We start from the raw sequence: 18,515 nt of genomic DNA, 5'->3' as shown, positions 1-18,515 counted from the left end.
GGCTCTGTTCTGTTCCATTGATCTATATCTCTGTTTTGGTACCAGTACCATGCTGTTTTGGTTACTGTAGCCTTGTAGTATAGTTTGAAGTCAGGTAGTGTGATGCCTCCAGCTTTGTTCTTTGGCTTAGGATTGACTTGGTGATGTGGGCTCTTTTTTGGTTCCATATGAAGTTTAAAGTAGTTTTTTCCAATTCTGTGAAGAAAGTCATTGGTAGCTTGATGGGGATGGCATTGAATCTGTAAATGACCTTGGGCAGTATGGCCATTTTCACGATATTGATTCTTCCTACCCATGAGCATGGAATGTTCTTCCATTTGTTTGTATCCTCTTTTATTTCCTTGAGCAGTGGTTTGTAGTTCTCCTTGAAGAGGTCCTTCACATCCCTTGTAAGTTGGATTCCTAGGTATTTTATTCTCTTTGAAGCAATTGTGAATGGGAGTTCACTCATGATTTGGCTCTCTGTTTGTCTGTTATTGGTGTATAAGAATGCTTGTGATTTTTGTACATTGATTTTGTATCCTGAGACTTTGCTGAAGTTGCTTATCAACTTAAGGAGATTTTGGGCTGAGACAATGGGGTTTTCTAGATATACAATCATGTCATCTGCAAACAGGGACAATTTGACTTCCTCTTTTCCTAATTGAATACCCTTTATTTCCTTCTCCTGCCTAATTGCCCTGGCCAGAACTTCCAACACTATGTTGAATAGGAGCGGTGAGAGAGGGCATCCCTGTCTTGTGCCAGTTTTCAAAGGGAATGCTTCCAGTTTTTGCCCATTCAGTATGATATTGGCTGTGGGTTTGTCATAGATAGCTCTTATTATTTTGAGATATGTCCCATCAATACCTAATTTATTGAGAGTTTTTAGCATGAAGGGTTATTGAATTTTGTCAAAGGCCTTTTCTGCATCTATTGAGACAATCATGTGGCTTTTGTCTTTGGTTCTGTTTATATGCTGGATTACATTTATTGATTTGTGTATATTGAACCAGCCTTGCATCCCAGGGATGAAGCCCACTTGATCATGGTGGATAAACTTTTTGATGTGCTGCTGGATTCGGTTTGCCAGTATTTTGTTGAGGATTTTTGCATCAATGTTCTTCAAGGATATTGGTCTAAAACTCTCTTTTTTGGTTGTGTCTCTGCCCGGCTTTGGTATCAGGATGATGCTGGCCTCATAAAATGAGTTAGGGAGGATTCCCTCTTTTTCTATTGATTGGAATAGTTTCAGAAGGTATGGTACCAGTTCCTCCTTGTACCTCTGGTAGAATTCGGCTGTGAATCCATCTGGTCCTGGACTTTTTTTGGTTGGTAAGCAATTAAATATTGCCTCAATTTCAGATCCTGTTATTGGTCTATTCAGAGATTCAACTTCTTCCTGGTTTAGTCTTGGGAGAGTGTATTTGTCGAGGAATTTATCCATTTCTTCTAGATTTTCTAGTTTATTTGGGTAGAGGCGTTTGTAGTATTCTCTGATGGTAGTTTGTATTTCTGTGGGATCGGTGGTGATATCCCCTTTATCATTTTTTATTGCATCTATTTGATTCTTCTCTCTTTTTTCTTTATTAGTCTTGCTAGCGGTCTATCAATTTTGTTGATCCTTTCAAAAAACCAGCTCCTGGATTCATTAATTTTTTGAAGGGTTTTTTGTGTCTCTATTTCCTTCAGTTCTGCTCTGATTTTGGTTATTTCCTGCCTCCTGCTAGCTTTTGAATGTGTTTGCTCTTGCTTTTCTAGTTCTTTCAATTGTGATGTTAGGGTGTCAATTTTGGATCTTTCCTGCTTTCTCTTGTGGGCATTTAGTGCTATAAATTTCCCTCTACACACTGCTTTGAATGTGTCCCAGAGATTTTGGTATGTTGTGTATTTGTTCTCGTTGGTTTCAAAGAGCATCTTTATTTCTCCCTTCATTTCGTTATGTACCCAGTAGTCATTCAGGAGCAGGTTGTTCAGTTTCCATGTAGTTGAGTGGTTTTGAGTGAGATTCTTAATCCTGAGTTCTACTTTTATTGCACTGTGGTCTGAGAGATAGTTTGTTATAATTTCTGTTGTTTTACATTTGCTGAGGAGAGGTTTACTTCCAAGTATGTGGTCAATTTTGGAATAGGTGTGGTGTGGTGCTGAAAAAAATGTATATTCTGTTGACTTGGGGTGGAGAGTTCTGTAGATGTCTATTAGGTCCACTTGGTGCAGAGCTGAGTTCAATTCCTGGGTATCCTTGTTGACTTTCTGCCTCGTTGATCTGTCTAATGTTGACAGTGGTGTGTTAAAGTCTCCCATTTTTAATGTGTGGGAGTCTAAGTCTCTTTGTAGGTCACTCAGGACTTGCTTTATGAATCTGGGTGCTCCTGTATTGGGTGCATATATATTTAGGATAGTTAGCTCTTCTTGTTGAATTGATCCCTTTACCATTATGTAATGGCCTTCTTTGTCTCTTTTGATCTTTGTTGGTTTAAAGTCTGTTTTATCAGAGACTAGGATTGCAACCCCTGCCTTTTTTTGTTTTCCATTTGCTTGGTAGATCTTCCTCCATCCTTTTATTGTGAGCCTATGTGTGTCTCTGCACGTGAGATGGGTTTCCTGAATACAGCACACTGATGGGTCTTGACTCTTTATCCAATTTGCCAGTCTGTGTCTTTTAATTGGAGCATTTAAAGTTACTATTGTTATGTGTTATGTGTTATGTGTGATTTTGATCCTGTCATTATGATGTTAGCTGCCTATTTTGCTCGTTAGTTGATGCAGTTTCTTCCTAGCCTTGATGGTCTTTACAATTTGGCATGATTTTGCAGTGGCTGGTACCGGTTGTTCCTTTCCATGTTTAGCGCTTCCTTCAGGAGCTCTTTTAGGGCAGGCCTGGTGGTGACAAAATCTTTCAGCAGGGAGGAGCCAAGATGGCCGAATAGGAACAGCTCCGGTCTACAGCTCCCAGCGTGAGCGACGCAGAAGACGGGTGATTTCTGCATTTCCATCTGAGGTACCAGGTTCATCTCACTAGGGAGTGCCAGACAGTGGGCGCAGGTCAGTGGGTGTACACACAGTGCGCTAGCCGAAGCAGGGCGAAGCATTGCCTCACTCGGGAAGCGCAAGGGGTCAGGGAGTTCCCTTTCTGAGTCAAAGAAAGGGGTGACAGATGGCACCTGGAAAATCGGGTCACTCCCACCCGAATACTGCACTTTTCTGATGGGCTTAAAAAACGGCTCACCATGAGATTATATCCCGCACCTGGCTCGGAGGGTCCTACACCCACAGAGTCTCACTGATTGCTAGCACAGCAGTCTGAGATCAAACTGCAAGGAGGCAGAGAGGCTGGGGGAGGCGTGCCCACCATTGCCCAGGCTTGCTTAGGTAAACAAAGCAGCCTGGAAGCTAGAAATGGGTGGAGCCCACCACAGCTCAAGGAGGCCTGCCTGCCTCTGTAGGCTCCACCTCTGGGGGCAGGGCACAGGCAAACAAAAAGATAGCAGTAGCCTCTGCAGACTTAAATGTCCCTGTCTGACAGCTTTGAAGAGAGCAGTGGTTCTCCCAGCATGCAGCTGGAGATCTGAGAATGGGCAGACTGTCTCCTCAAGTAGGTCCCTGACCCCTGACCCCCGAGCAGCCTAACTGGGAGGCACCCCCCAGCAGGGGCACACTGACACCTCACACAGCAGGGTATTCCAACAGACCTGCAGCTGAGGGTCCTGTCTGTTAGAAGGAAAACTAACAAACAGAAAGGACATCCACACCAAAAACCCATCTGTACATCACCATCATCAAAGACCAAAAGTAGATAAAACCACAAAGATGGGGAAAAAACAGAACAGAGAAACTGGAAACTCTAAAAAACAGAGCGCCTCTCCTCCTCCAAAGGAACGCAGTTCCTCACCAGCAACGGAACAAAGCTGGACGGAGAATGACTTTGACGAGCTGAGAGAAGAAGGCTTCAGACGACCAAATTACTCCGAGCTACGGGAGGACATTCAAACCAAAGGCAAAGAAGTTGAAAACTTTGAAAAAAGTTTAGAAGAATGTATAACTAGAATAACCAATACAGAGAAGTGCTTAAAGGAGCAGATGGAGCTGAAAACCAAGGCTCGAGAACTACGTGAAGAATGCAGAAGCCTCAGGAGCCGATGCGATCAACTGGAAGAAAGGGTATCAGCAATGGAAGATGAAATGAATGAAATGAAGCGAGAAGGGAAGTTTAGAGAAAAAAGAATAAAAAGAAATGAGCAAAGCCTCCAAGAAATATGGGACTATGTGAAAAGACCAAATCTACGTCTGATTGGTGTACCTGAAAGTGATGGGGAGAATGGAACCAAGTTGGAAAACACTCTGCAGGATATTATCCAGGAGAACTTCCCCAATCTAGCAAGGCAGGCCAACGTTCAGATTCAGGAAATACAGAGAACACCACAAAGATACTCCTCGAGAAGAGCAACTCCACGACACATAATTGTCAGATTCACCAAAGTTGAAATGAAGGAAAAAATGTTAAGGGCAGCCAGAGAGAAAGGTCGGGTTACCCTCAAAGGGAAGCCCATCAGACTAACAGCGGATCTCTCGGCAGAAACCCTACAAGCCAGAAGGGAGTGGGGGCCAATATTCAACATTCTTAAAGAAAAGAATTTTCAAGCCAGAATTTCATATCCAGCCAAACTAAGCTTCATAAGTGAAGGAGAAATAAAATACTTTACAGACAAGCAAATGGAGGAAGGAATTTCTAAGCAGCAAAGCATTCAAGAAGTGGTTTGGCTGCTTTTGACGGCCTAGGAATAGAAAGGTGAGCAAAAGAATGACTTAAAGGTGGAACTTATATTTAAAAGTAAAGCAGGGCATAAAAGTTCAAAAATTTTCCAGTCTGGCTGTGTAGTAGGGAAGAAAATAGTCTTTTCAAATACAAAGGGGAGGCAGGGTAACCTCTTATGAGAGAGATTAGCATGACTAAAAGTGAGCCAGATGCTAATACTGAATACAGTAGGGAGAAGGCCTTGAAATTTTTTCCAAAAACCTTCCAGGATTTTCCTCCCATGAAGGCCCAGAGGCCTAAAAGGACAGATTCATTTCGGGGGGTCATAAACAGGGTGCTGTTAACCTATGCCACCTCAGGATTCTGCTCCCTGCATCCCAGCTACTCCAGCTCCAGCCAAGGCTTGAAGGACTGCAGGTATATCCTGGGCTGCCACTCCGGAGGGTGCAAACTGTAGGCTTTGTGAATTTCACTTGGTGTTAAGTTTGCAGGCACACAGAATGCGATTGTAAAGAAGGTTTGGTGGCTTCCACCTAGATTTTAGAGGATGTATTGGAAAGCCTGAGTGCCCCCAGGCAGAAGCCTGCCACAGGAAATAAACCTTTACAGAAAAGCTCTACTAGGACAGTGCTAAGGAAAAAATGTGGGATTGGAGCCCCCATACAGAGTTCCCAATGAAGCACTGCCTAATAGAGATGTGGGAATGGGGCTACCACCTTTCAGTTCCCAGAATTGTACAGCAATCGGCAGCATGCACCCTCAGCCGGGAAAAGCTGCAAGCATTGTACTCCAATGCTTGAGAGCAACCACGTGGGCTACACCCAACAGAGCCATGAGGGCAAAGCTGCCCAAGGTCTTTGGAGAACGCCCCTCACAACAGTGTGCCCAGCATATGGGAAACAGTGTCAAGAATTATTTTGGAGCTTTAAGATTGAATTTACCCGCAATGTTAGAGGTGCGGTCTAGTGGGAGATATTTAGGTCATGTACACATATCTTTCATGAATGCCCTGGTGCCTTCTGCATCATAATCAGTGAGTTCTCACTCTATTAGTTAATGCAAGAGTTGGTTTTTTTTTTTTTTTTTTTTTTTTTTTTTGAGACAGAGTCTTCTTGCGCTGTCGCCCAGGCTGTGGTGCAGGGGCACAATCTCGGCTCACTGCAAGCTCCGCCTCCCGGGTTAACGCCATTCTCTTGCCTCAGCCTCCCGAGTAGCTGGAACTAAAGGCGCCGGCCACCATGCCAGGCTAATTTTTTGTATTCTTAGTAGACACGGGGTTTCACCATGTTAGCCAGAATGGTCTCAATCTCCTGACCTCGTGATGCGCCTGCCTCAGCCTCCCAAAGTGCTGGGATTACAGGCGTGAGCCAAGAGTTGGTTCTTAAGAAGAGTCTGGCACTCTTCCCCTTCCCTCTTGCTCCCTGTCTCATCATGTGACATGCATGCATGCTTTCCAGTGTAATTGTAAGCTTCCAGAAGCCCTCACCAAAAGCAGATGCTGGTGCCATTCTTTTTGAACAGCCTGTAGAACCATGAACCAAACAAATTTATTTTCTAAAAATTACCCAGCCTTGGGTATTCCTTTATAGCAGCACCAAATAGACTAATATAATTACCTACTCAACATTTTTTTTCTGCCTGTTGATTCCTTGCCTGTCATCACTGTAGAAGCTAAGAATGCCATGTACACACTTTCTAAGTCCTCCTTGAAGCTAAATGTGCCCACCTGACCTAGTTCGCGCAAATGATAAATAAGAACAATACTTCTGGGTGGAGTCTAGTGTTTTTCTTTAAATGGACATTGAAAGTCCATGAATGGGCTTTTACCACAAAGAAAATAGGCTTTCTTTCTGCATTGTGCATTTTAATATGATGAAATGATACTTGAAAGTGCAGCAGCCATTGTGGCCAAATCAGGGGACCTATTGCCAATGTTAAGACAACTCAGCAGAAAAACTAAAAGAGCTGGATGGTACTGTTAATCCACTAAATCAATCATAAACTTTTCCTTCCGGAAATCTCATTCATAAAACAATAATGTTCCTATAATTTAAGCCATTGTTAATGGGGTTTTCTGTTACATTTTTAAAGAAAGTAGCAGTAACTGTTTCAACTGTCTATGCCAGCTTATGACTGTTTTTTTCCAGTGTCTTTCATTTCATATAAAATAACCTTCTTCTCTTTCCATTTTTTATACCATTTTTTTAAATCAGAACCACATCTAAGATGTCTTTCTTTTTGAAGCCTTTTCTTTCTTCATCCTTCAGAGTTAGTTGCTCCTCAGGTATATTTGGTCATTGATTCAAAAAGTATTTATTGAGAATCTACTTTATGACAGACATTATACTAGATGCTAATAATTTAACATTAAAAATGATCTTTATGGAGCTTAAAGTTCATAGTACATGTAATTGATTCCTTACCAGTATCCATTTACTCTATTTATTTCTACTGGAAGGGCTATCATTTTGTTCTGTTGTCCTTTGTATTAGGCCATTCTTACACTGCTATAAATAAATACCTGAAACTACATAATTTGTAAGAAAAAATATCTAATTGGCTCCTAGTTCTGCAGGCTGTACAGCAAGCATAGTGGCATCTGCTTTTTGAAAGGTTTCATGAAGCTGCCAATCATGGTGGAAAACTAAGCAGGAACAGGCACTTCACATGGCAAAAGCAAGAATGTGTGTGTGCGTGTGTGTGTGTGTGTGAGAGAGAGAGAGAGGCAGAGATGTCACGTACAGTTAAATCACCAGATCATGTTTGAACTCAAAGTGAGAGCTCACTTATCACCAAAGAGATGGCCCAAGCCATTCCTGAGAGATCCACCTCCATGATCCAAACACCTCCTAAAAGACCGTATCTTCAACACTGAGGATTACAATTCCACATGAGATTTGAGTGGGGACAAATATCCAAATTATATCGTTCTGCCTCTGGTTCCTCTAAAATATCGTCTTTCTCATATTGCAAAATAGAATTTTACATTTCCAACAGTCCTTGATAGTCTTAATTCCTTCAAACATTAACTCAAAAGTACTAAGTCTCATCTGAGACAAAGCAAATACCTTCTATCTATGAGCCTGTAAAACCAAAAACAATTTAGTCACTTCTGAGATACAATGGTGATATAGGCATTAGAAAAACATTGTCATCCAAAAGGTAGAAATCAGCCAAAGAAAAGGGGCTACAGGCCCCACACAATTGAGAGGTGGGCTCCCAAGGCCTTGGGCAACTCTACCCCTGTGGCTTTGTGGTTGTTGAGTGCCTACAGGTTTTCCAGGCACAATGAAAGCTGCCAATGGCTCTATCATTCTTGAGTCTGGAGAACAGTGGCCCCCCTCTCACAGCTCCACTAGGCACTGTCCCATTGGGGACTTTGTGAAGGGGCTCCAACAAAACATTTCCCCTTCAGGCTGCCCTAGGAGTGGTTCTCTCTGGGGGATCCACCCCTGCAGCAAGCTTCTGCATGGGCACCCAGGATTTTCTAAACATCCTATGAAATCTGGGTAGAGGCTACCATGCATTCTTCACCTTTGCATTATGCACATGTACAGGCTTGACACCACAAAGAAGCATTCTTCAAAGTGGCAGCCTGAGCTGTACCTGGGCCCCTTTGAGCTATGGCTAGAGTAGGTGAGATGTGGGAAGCAGTGTTATGAGGCTGCACAAAGGAGTAGGACCCTGGACCTGGACAACAAAACCATTCTTTCCTCATAGGTCTCTGTGCCAGTAATGAGAGGGGCTGCAAAGTTCTCTGAAATGCTTTCTAGGCCTTTTCCCCCATTGTGTTAGCTATCAACACTTGGCTCCCTTTTAATCACCCAAATTTTTCTAGCAAGTGGGTGCTGCACAGCCTGTTTGGACTCTTTTCCTGAAAATGAGATTTTTTTTTTCCACATGGCCAGGGGCCAAGGTGCATATTTTTCAAACTTATATGGTGGACCAGGCGTGGTGGCTAACGCCTGTAATCCTAGCACTTTGGGAGGCTGAGGTGGGTGGATCACCTGAGGTTGGGAGTTTGAGACCAGCCTGACCAAAATAGAGAAACCCCGTCACTACTAAAAATACAAAATTAGCTGGGCATGGTGGTGCATACCTGTAATCCCAGCTACTCAGGAGGCTGAGGCAGGAGAATCATTCGAACCCGGGAAGTGGAGGTTGCAGTGAGCTGAGATCACGCCATTTCACTCCAGCCTGGGCAACAAGAGTGAAATTCCATCTTAAAAACAAACAAACAAACAAACAAACAAACAAAACTTATATGCTGTACTTCTATTTTAAATATAAGTTCCAGCTTTAAGACATTTCTTTACTCCCACATCTGAGAATAGGTTGTTAGAAGAAGCAAAGCAGAATGCTTTGCTGCTTAGAATTTTTTTCCACCAGATACCCTAGGTCATCCATCTCAAGTACAAACTTGCATTAAAAATTAACGCATTTTTGTTACAACTTTTTAACCAGTCTATAAGAAATTCCATTTTCCCTCATCTTCCTGTCTCTTCTGAGCCCTCCAAACTCTTCTAACTTCTGCTTGTTACCCAGTTCTAACGTCACACCCACATTCTCATGTATCTTTATAGCAATGCCCCACTATTTGGTATCAATTTTCCATATAGTGTTTCCAAATTTTCCATATTTCCATATTTATAGCATTCTTGCATTGCTATAAAGAAATATCTGAGACTAAGTAACTTATAAGAAAATAGATTTAATTGATTCATGGTTCTGTAGGTGGCACAGAAGTCATAACAGAATCTGCTTCTGAATGAGGCTTCAAGAAACTTCCAACCAGGGCAGAAGGTGAACCACGAGCAGGTACTTCATATGAAAAAAGCAAAACCAAGAGAGAGAGTGTGGAACAAGGTGCCACACACTTTTAAATGACGAGATCCTGTGCAAACTCAGAGCAAGAGCTCACTTATCACCAAGGAGAAGGATCATGCCTTTCATGAGGGATCTGCAACCATGACCAAAACATCTCCCACCAGGCCCCACACATCCAATATTGGGAATTACAACTGAACATGAGATTTGGGAAGGGACTAACATTCAAACTTTATCACCCATCCTTCCTCCATATAACATAGGATAATCAAACCATATCTGGAGCTCTAAGTCTAAATCATTGTTGCATTAAGTCCTTGTTCAGGTTATTTTGCTGTTAATTAATTTAGGGGTAAGCATATCATTCAGTTAATGCAAATGAAATGTGAGGGATGGTTTCCAGGAAAATTTTTCTCATTTCAGAAAAGGCGGTTTATTTTCATCTAGTAGAAATCTTTATATCTGTTTGCAATCCTTGACACTCATGCAGTGATCATCTTGCAACCATAAATAAAGCCAGACTAAAGGCAAAGAAAAACAAGTAAAGTAACAGAATATAGAGATAGAAACTAGGTTTTTGATGACATTGGTGATCTGCTCAATTAACCAACTCTAAAACGTACTTTACCTCAAAACTCCTTGCTGTGTAGCATAACACATTCCCTTACTGAATGAGGCTGTTTGAGTCAAGATTGTTTCAGATACTTGAAGGTGATGATATTATAACTAACATACAGTCTGAGAAAATACAAGGGAAATATGGTAAGTGACAAACTCTAGAGGAAAAGGCTTTTGGATCTATTGATAAAAAATGTACAGTCCCATAATAACTAGATTGCTCATTTAAGAGCACATAAATAGACAACAGAGAGTCATTCTTGCTGACTACTGGTATATAAATTATCTCACTACTAACCAATTTTCATTAGAGCATTGTAGCTTTTGGAGTACCAGTGGCAAGTTTGACTCAAATCATTATTCCATTTCCTTTTGTGAGTGTCTATATGTTAGCTAGCCACTATTGGAGACATTTCTGTGAACATGAGACAAAAGATAGCTAATTACATGATAAGGGAGTCCTGGACTATTACCTTATTTGTATTGACCTCTAATATGCTGAGTTAACTTGCTATGGATTTCCCAGCCCACTTAATATGCTGGAATAGTCAATATATGTTACAAAATTAACACTAGGTTTTAAATGCATGGGGTTTCCATTCCTATTATACTTTTGTGCCATCTAAGCTTTTCTAGTCTTTTGGCATTTGGTATTAACTTTATGCAAAAATTTGCCATTTTTAATTATCCTGGTAATACTAGTAAAATATTTTCACATAAAAATTTAACTGCACATGCAAACTACCAGAGTTATAATTTAGAAAGTTATATCCACCAAGACATATTTATAATGTACCCTTTTTCTCACAGATGATATTTTTTATATTCAGAATTTTCATTTTTCATGTTCATTCAAAGGTCAAGGCCATTGCATATAAGTTGGCTTAATCAATTTGATAATGGGTACTGTCTGAGATTTTTAGTTTATTTAGAATTCTTGGGCCAAGAATTCAAAGGCCACCTGCATATTTCCAAGTTTATGAAGCTTACACCTGAATTTGGGGAGTTGGTTGGATAAAAGGAAACATCTCAAAGAAAATATCCAACAGGCTGGAACAGAGCAGGTTGAGGCCAGAGATTAACAAGTAGGTAGTTCTCATGGAAATTAAAATATACATTTTAATTCTTCTATACATGTTAAAAATAATATTTATATTTTGGCCTTAAAATAAACTGGACATAAACATAAATCTCTCCATTTTTTTTCTCTGAACTTTGATTGTGACAGTCAAATAAATTAAAAATGTTTAAATAGGATTATAGTGGCATTTTACTCAAATGTAAGATCCCATATAGTCCACAATTGAATATTACTGGCTAATTCTTAACATTTTTATAAGAAATTCTAAACACCAAATGTTGTGCTTTATAATTGTACTCTAGGACCTCTTCTCTTTTCTCTTGACATCAGGAGGTCTTATGCTTGGTTCCACAAATTCCCAACATGTACAGAGTTTCAGAAATTCCATACAGGTGTCAGCAAGTTGAAATATATGTATTTGCATAGATGTATTTTTGGGGGGAGAATTCCATTGTTTTCATAAAAAGGATTCATAACCCACACATTATTAAGAACAACTTCTCTAAATATTGTTTTAGGATGGTAATTGCTGCCACTTCCACAGGTTTTATTAATCCAATATACTGATGCTATCTACACCTGTATTTTCAGTTCAATCCTTTCTCTTGAGTTCCAGGTTCCTATATTTAACTTTCTGATGAATATATTTGTTTTTATAAATCACAGTCACTTAAAGCTCATATATCTCAAACTAAATTCATTATCTTTCCCTTTTGCTCTTGTTCACATCTTTTTATCTTGGGGTTTCTATCTCAGACAATGGTCTTATCACCAATCCTGTTCAAATCAGAAAACCAGGCACTGTCTAATTTCTTATCTCTTATCAACCCACTCTGATACCAATAATTACTTCCTAAAGCTTATCCTCTTTAAATATCTTCTGAACCTATCAATTTTCTCTATCCTTACTGCCACTACTCTAGTTCAGACTAATATAAAATCCTTAGATTTTTAAGTTTCCTAACTGATAATGTAGTCTCTAGATTTTCCCTGTTCTGATCCACTCTAATCCACACTGCAGCACAATTATCTTCCCAAAACAAAATTTGATTATGCCATTCACTCACTGGTTATTTCCTATTGCACTTACAATACAAGCAAAACTACCCAATATGACCTACAACATGACCTTACATGATTGATATGGTTTGGCTCTGTGTCCTCAGTCAAATCTCATCTCGAATTGTTTTCCCTGTATGTCAAGGGAGGGACCTACAATTCCCATGTGTCCAAAGAGGGAGGTGATTGGATCAGGGTGGGTGTTTTGCCCGTGCTTTTCTCATAATAGTGCGTGAGTTCTCATGATATCTGATAATTTTTTAAGTGTTTGAAAGTTCCTTCTTCACTCTTTTCTTTTCTGTCAACTTGTGAAGAAAGTGCCTGCTTCCCCTTCTGCCACGATTGTCGGTTTCCTGAGGCCTCCCCAGCCATGCGGAACTGTGAGTCAACTAACTAAACCTCTTTCCTTTATAAATGGCCCAGTCTCAGGGAAGTTCTTTATAGCAGTGTAAAAACGGACTAAGACAATGAATGATCTGTTTAAAAAAATCCAGCCTCAACTTCTTTCACTAATCTACTTATATTGAATACTTCTGGCATACTTAACTGTTTTCAAAAGCCCCAATATTTCCTGAACCCTTTTACCTCCTGGCTTTTGCACATCTGTTTCCCTTTCTTTGTAGAAACACTCCTCAATCTCTATGTTCAACATACTCATACATATGTTGTTACCTAAATCTTACTTGTGGATTTATAGCTCTTAATTTAGAAGTTACTTAACCCAGAATGCCCTTCATATCACCCCCCTAATTTTTCATTGGGCATTCCTATGTGTTGTCATAGCATTCTGTCTTTACTTGTGATAGTACTTATTACTTTCTATAGTTATCACCTATTTCCTTACTTTCTTTTCTATATGCCTCTCTAGAGTTAAGTTCTTGGAGAACAGGTATTGTGCCTGTATGTTTCATGGTAGTATTTAGCCCTACCATTAGGTTTAAATGCACCAGTGCAACATAGTATCTGAGATATCTTCTGATTGGTCAGAAATCTGTTATGAGTTGTTGGTAGATAATGCTTATTAAATATTGTGAATTTCATTCTTAGTTGTATCACCAGCATCTAGCACATCAGCCTTATTTAGAAGCAGAGACTTAATAACTTCTAATTACAGGTTTGGATTTATTTCATGTTGAAAAAACCTTCAATAATCTCAGAACTATATTTAGAAAGCTCTTTATGGAGTCTGAAATTAGTAACCAGCTATAAGCCCTTTATCTAGTGAAGTGTTTCTTATAGTCCAAGTCATCTGCATAAAAACAACTTGAGATTGTGTATTAATGAGCTTGGCTATGCTATAACAAGATACCACAGATTGTGCGACATAAACAACAGAAATTTATTTTGTCAAAGTTATGGAGGCTACAAGTTCAAGATTATGGTGTCAGCAGTATTGGTTTCTGCTGAGGCTTCTATTCCTGGCTTGTGAATGGCTGCCTCCTTACTGTGTCCTCACATCGCCTTTCTTTTTGTGTGTGCATGGAGAAAGAGAGATGTCTATGGTGTCTCTTCCTATTCTTTTTATTTTATTTTTTATCTTTAGTTTTAGTTGTTATGGGTACATAGTAGGTGTATGTGTTTATGGAGTATATGAGATGTTTTGATACAAGTATGCAATGTGAAATAAGCACATTATGGAGAATGTGGTATCCATCTCCTCAAGTATTTATTTTTTGAGTTACAAACAATCCAATTACACTCTTTAAATTATTTCAAAATGTATTGCTATTATTGACTATTGTCATCCAGTTGTGTTATCAAATAGCAGGTCTTATAAATTCTTTCTATTTTTTTGTACCAGTTAACCACCCCTACCTTTCCCTCAGAACCACACTACCTTTCCCAGTCTCTAGTAACCATCCTTCAACTATGTCCAAGAGTTTAATTGTTTCGATTTTTAAATTCCACAAATAATTGAGAACATGCAATGTTTGTCTTTCTGTGCCTGTCTTATTTTACTTAATATTATAATCTCCAGTTTCATCCATGTTATTGTAAGTAACTGGATTTTATGATTTTTATGGCTGAATAGTACTCCAATTGTATATATGTACCATATTTTCTTTATCCATTCATCTGTTGATGGACATTTAGATTCTTTCCAAATATTAGCTATTGTAAACAGTGCTGCAACAAACACAGAAGGTCAAATATCTCTTCAATATACTGATTTCCATTCTTTTGGGTACATACCCAGCAGTGGGAGTGCTGTGTAGCACTATGCTTGATTATATGGTAGCTGCATTGGTACCCAGATTATATGGATTTTTAGTTTTCTGTAGAACTTCCAAGATGTTCTGCGTAGTAGTTGTACTAATTTACATTCCCACCAACAGTGTACAAGGGTAGCCCTTTCTCCACATCCTTGCTAGCATTTGTTATAACCTGCCTTTTGCATGTAAGCCATTTTAATTGAGGTAAGATGCTATCTCTTTGCAGTTTTGATTTGCATTTCTTTGATGATCAATGATGTTAAGCACATTTTCATATGGCTGGTTGCCATTTGTATGTCTTCTTTGAAGAAATGTCTGTGCAAATTATTTGCCCGATTTTGATGATATTATTTGACTTTTTTTCCTATATCGTTGTGGGAGCTCTTCATATATTCTGGTTATTAATCCTTTGTCAAATGAGTAGTGTGCAAATATTTTCTCCTATTCTGTGGGTTATTTCTTCACTTTGTTGATTGTATCCTTTGCTGTACAGAAGCTTTTTAACTTAATGTGATCCCACTTTTCAATTTTTGCTTTGGGTGCCTGTGCTTGCGGATTATGGCTCAAGAAATGTTTGACCCAACCGATGTCCTTAAGATTTTTCCCTAAGTTTCCCCATAGTAGTTTCATGATTTGAGGTCTCATATTTAAGTTTTCAATCTATTTTGATTTTAATTTGTGTATGGTGAGAGATGGAGGAGTAGTTTTATTCTTCTGTATGAGGATATACAGTTTTTTCTAGCACCCTATACTGAAGAGACCCTCCTCTCCACAGTGTATGTTCTTGGTATGTGGATCCCTTTCTGGGTTCTCTACTCTGTTTTATTGGTCTATGTGTCTTTTTTTATGCCAGTACCATGCTGTTTTGGTTACTATACCTCTGTAGTATAATTTGAAATTGGGTAATTTGATTTCTCCAGTTTTGTTATTTTTGCATCAGATAACTCTGTCTGCTCTGGGTCTTTTGTGTTTCTCTATACATTTTAGGATAGCTTTTTCTATTTTTGTGAAGAATGTCATTGATATTTTTATAAGAATTGCATTGAATCTGTAGATTGCTTTGGGTAATATAAACATTTTAACAATATTTATTTTTCCAATTCACAATCATAGCATAGTTTTCCATTTTTAGGTGTCCTATTCAATTTTTTTATCACTGGTTTATGTTTTTTTATTATAGAGATATTTCACTTACTTGATTAATTACTAGATACTTTTATGTGTGGCCATTGTAAATAGAATTACTTTTTAAACATTTTTTTTTTGCATTTTTCACTGTTGGCATATAGAAATGCTACTGATTTTTGTATGCTAATTTTCTATCCTGCAACTTTACTTAATTTGTTTGTCATGTCCAATAGTTTTTTTGTGGAGTCTTTTGGTTTTTTTCTAATATAGATTATACCATTTGCAAACAATGATAATTTGACTTCTTCCATTCCAATTTTGATGGATGTAATATCTGTTTTTTGATGGTTCTAGCCAAGATTTTCAATACTATATTGAAATAACAATAGTAACAGTTGACATCTTTGTTGTGTTCCAGATCTTAGAGCAAAGGCTTCTAGTTTTTCCCCATTCAGTATGATACTAGAAGTGGGTCTGTCATATATGGATTTTATATTGAGGTATGTTCATTTTATACCCAGTTTTTTGATGGTTTTTGTCATGAAAGGATGTTGAAATTTATCGAATGCTTCTCCAGCATCAATTGAAATGATCATATGGTTCTTATCATGTATTCTGTTGATATGCTCTATTACACTGATTGATCTGTGTATATTAAACAATCCTTGCATCCAAGGGATAAATCCCACTTGATTATGATCAATAATCTTTCTAGTGTATTGTTTAATTCAGTTTTCTAGTATTTTCTTGAGGATTTTTCCATGAATATTCATGAGATTTTGACCTGCAGTGTTTTCTTCTTGGTGTGTTTTTCTGGCTTTTGTATCATAGTAACACTAGACTCATAGAATTAGTTTGAAAGTATTCCCTCCTTTATTTTTTAGAACAGCGTTTGTAGGATTGGTATTAGTCATTCTTTAAATGTTTGGTAGAATTTAGCAATGAAGCCATCAGATCCTGGGCTTTTATTTACTTGAAGATTTTTGTTATAGCTTCGATCTCATTACTTGTTATTGGTCTGTTCAGGTTTTGGATTTCTTTCTGGTTCAATATTGGCAGGTTTTTTGTATCTAGGAATTTGTCCATGTCTTCTAGATTTTCTAGTTTATTGCCATATAGTTTCACACAGTAGCCAGTAATGGTCCTTTGAATTTCTGCAGTAACAGTTGTAATGTCTACTTTTTCATCTCTGATTTTATTTATTTGGTTCTTCTCTCTTTTTTTCTTGTTTAGTCTGGCTAGTTTGTCAACTTTGTTAAACTTTTCAAAAAACAACCTTTTTGTTTCATTGATCTTTTGTATTGTTTTTTATTTCAATTTCATTTATTTCTGCTCTGATTTTTATTATTTCTTTTCTTCTAATTTTGGGTTTGGTTGGCGCTTGCTCTTCTAGTACTTTAAGATACATTGTCAGATTTTTTTTTTGAGGTTAGTCCTCCTTTTTTAATGTAGGCACTTACACCTATAAACTTCCCTCTTTGTACTACTTTTGTGGTATACCATTGATTTTGATATGTTTGGTTTCCATTAACATTTGTTTCAAAAGTTTTTCTTTTGTACTTTTTGTTTTTATTTAACTTTTTTTTTAAATTGCAGAGGTGCATGTGCAGGTTTGTTATTTAGGTAAACTTGTGTCATGGAAGTTTGTTGTGCAGACTATTTCATCACCCAAGTATTAAGCCTAGTATCTATTAATTACTTTTTTCTGATCCTCTCTCTCCTTCCACCCTTTACTTTCTAATAGGCCCCAGTGTAGATTGCTTCTCTCCATGTTTCCATGTGTTCTCTTCATTTAGCTCCCACTTATAAGTGAGAACAAGCTGTATTTGGTTTTCTTTATACACATTAGTTTGCTAAGGATAATGGCCTCCAGCTTCATCCATGTTTTCGCAAAGGACATGATCTCATTTTTTATAGCTGCATACTACTCTATCATGTATATGTACCAAAAATTTTTTACCCATTCTACCATTGATGGTCATTTAGGTTGATTCCATGTATTTGATATTGTAAATAGTCCTGCAGTGATCACACATGTGCATGTGTCTTTATGATAGAATGATTTATATTCCTTTGGGTTTATAGCAAGTAATGGGGTTGCTGGCTCAAATGGTATTTCTGCTTTTAGGTCTTTGGGGGATTGCCATGCTGTCTTCCACAATAGTTGAACTAATTTGCACTTTCACAAAGAGTGCGTAAGTGTTTCTCATTCTCTGAAGCCTCATGATCTGTTTTTTTTTTAACTTTTTAATAGTAGTCATTCTGATTGGTGTGAGATGGTATCTCATAATTTTGATTTTCATTTATCTAATGACTAGTGATGATGTGCTTTTTTATATGCTATAGGCCGCATGCATGTCTTTTGTTTTTTTTGAAAAGTGTTTGTTCATGTTCTTTATCCACTCTTTAATGGTTTTTTTTCTTGTAAATTTGTTTACATTCCCTATAGATGTTGGCTTTTAGACCATTGTCAGATGCATAGTTTGCAAAAATTTTCTCCTATTCTGTAGTAGATTGTCTGTTCACTCTGTTGCTACTTTGCTGTGCAGAATGTCTTTAGTTTAATTAGATCCCATTTGTCAATTTTTGCTTTTGTTGCAATTGCTTTTGGCATCTTTGTCATGGAATATTTTTTCATTCCCGCGACCATAAGGATATTGCCTAGGTTGTCTTACAGGGTTTTATAGTTTTGGGTTTTACATTTAAATCTTTAATCCACCTTGAATTGATTTTTGTATATGGTGTAAGAAAGGGGTCCAGTTTCATCTTCTGCATATGGGTAGCCAGTTATTCCAGCACCATTTATTGAATAGAAAGTCTTTTCTTTATTGCTTATATTTGCCAGCTTTGTTGA

At 38.2% G+C, this 18,515-nt stretch overlaps 1 protein-coding gene across 1 annotated transcript in view; it reads left to right on the top strand.

The window, feature by feature from the left end:
• The first annotated feature begins 5,438 nt into the window (after positions 1-5,438).
• Positions 5,439-18,515, top strand: part of LOC115932097 (telomeric repeat-binding factor 1-like) — an 88,224-nt gene continuing 75,147 nt past the window's right edge. The window contains 1 exon segment of the mRNA XM_055375812.2: positions 5,439-5,700. Within this exon segment, the coding sequence (XP_055231787.1) occupies positions 5,439-5,700 (262 nt within the window).

The sequence above is a fragment of the Gorilla gorilla genome, chromosome X (genome assembly GCF_029281585.2).
Source record: "Gorilla gorilla gorilla isolate KB3781 chromosome X, NHGRI_mGorGor1-v2.1_pri, whole genome shotgun sequence".
NCBI classification, from domain to species: Eukaryota; Metazoa; Chordata; class Mammalia; order Primates; family Hominidae; genus Gorilla; species Gorilla gorilla.
Note: the sequence above shows the minus strand (reverse complement) of the source record. Positions and strands in the feature narration are given on the sequence as shown.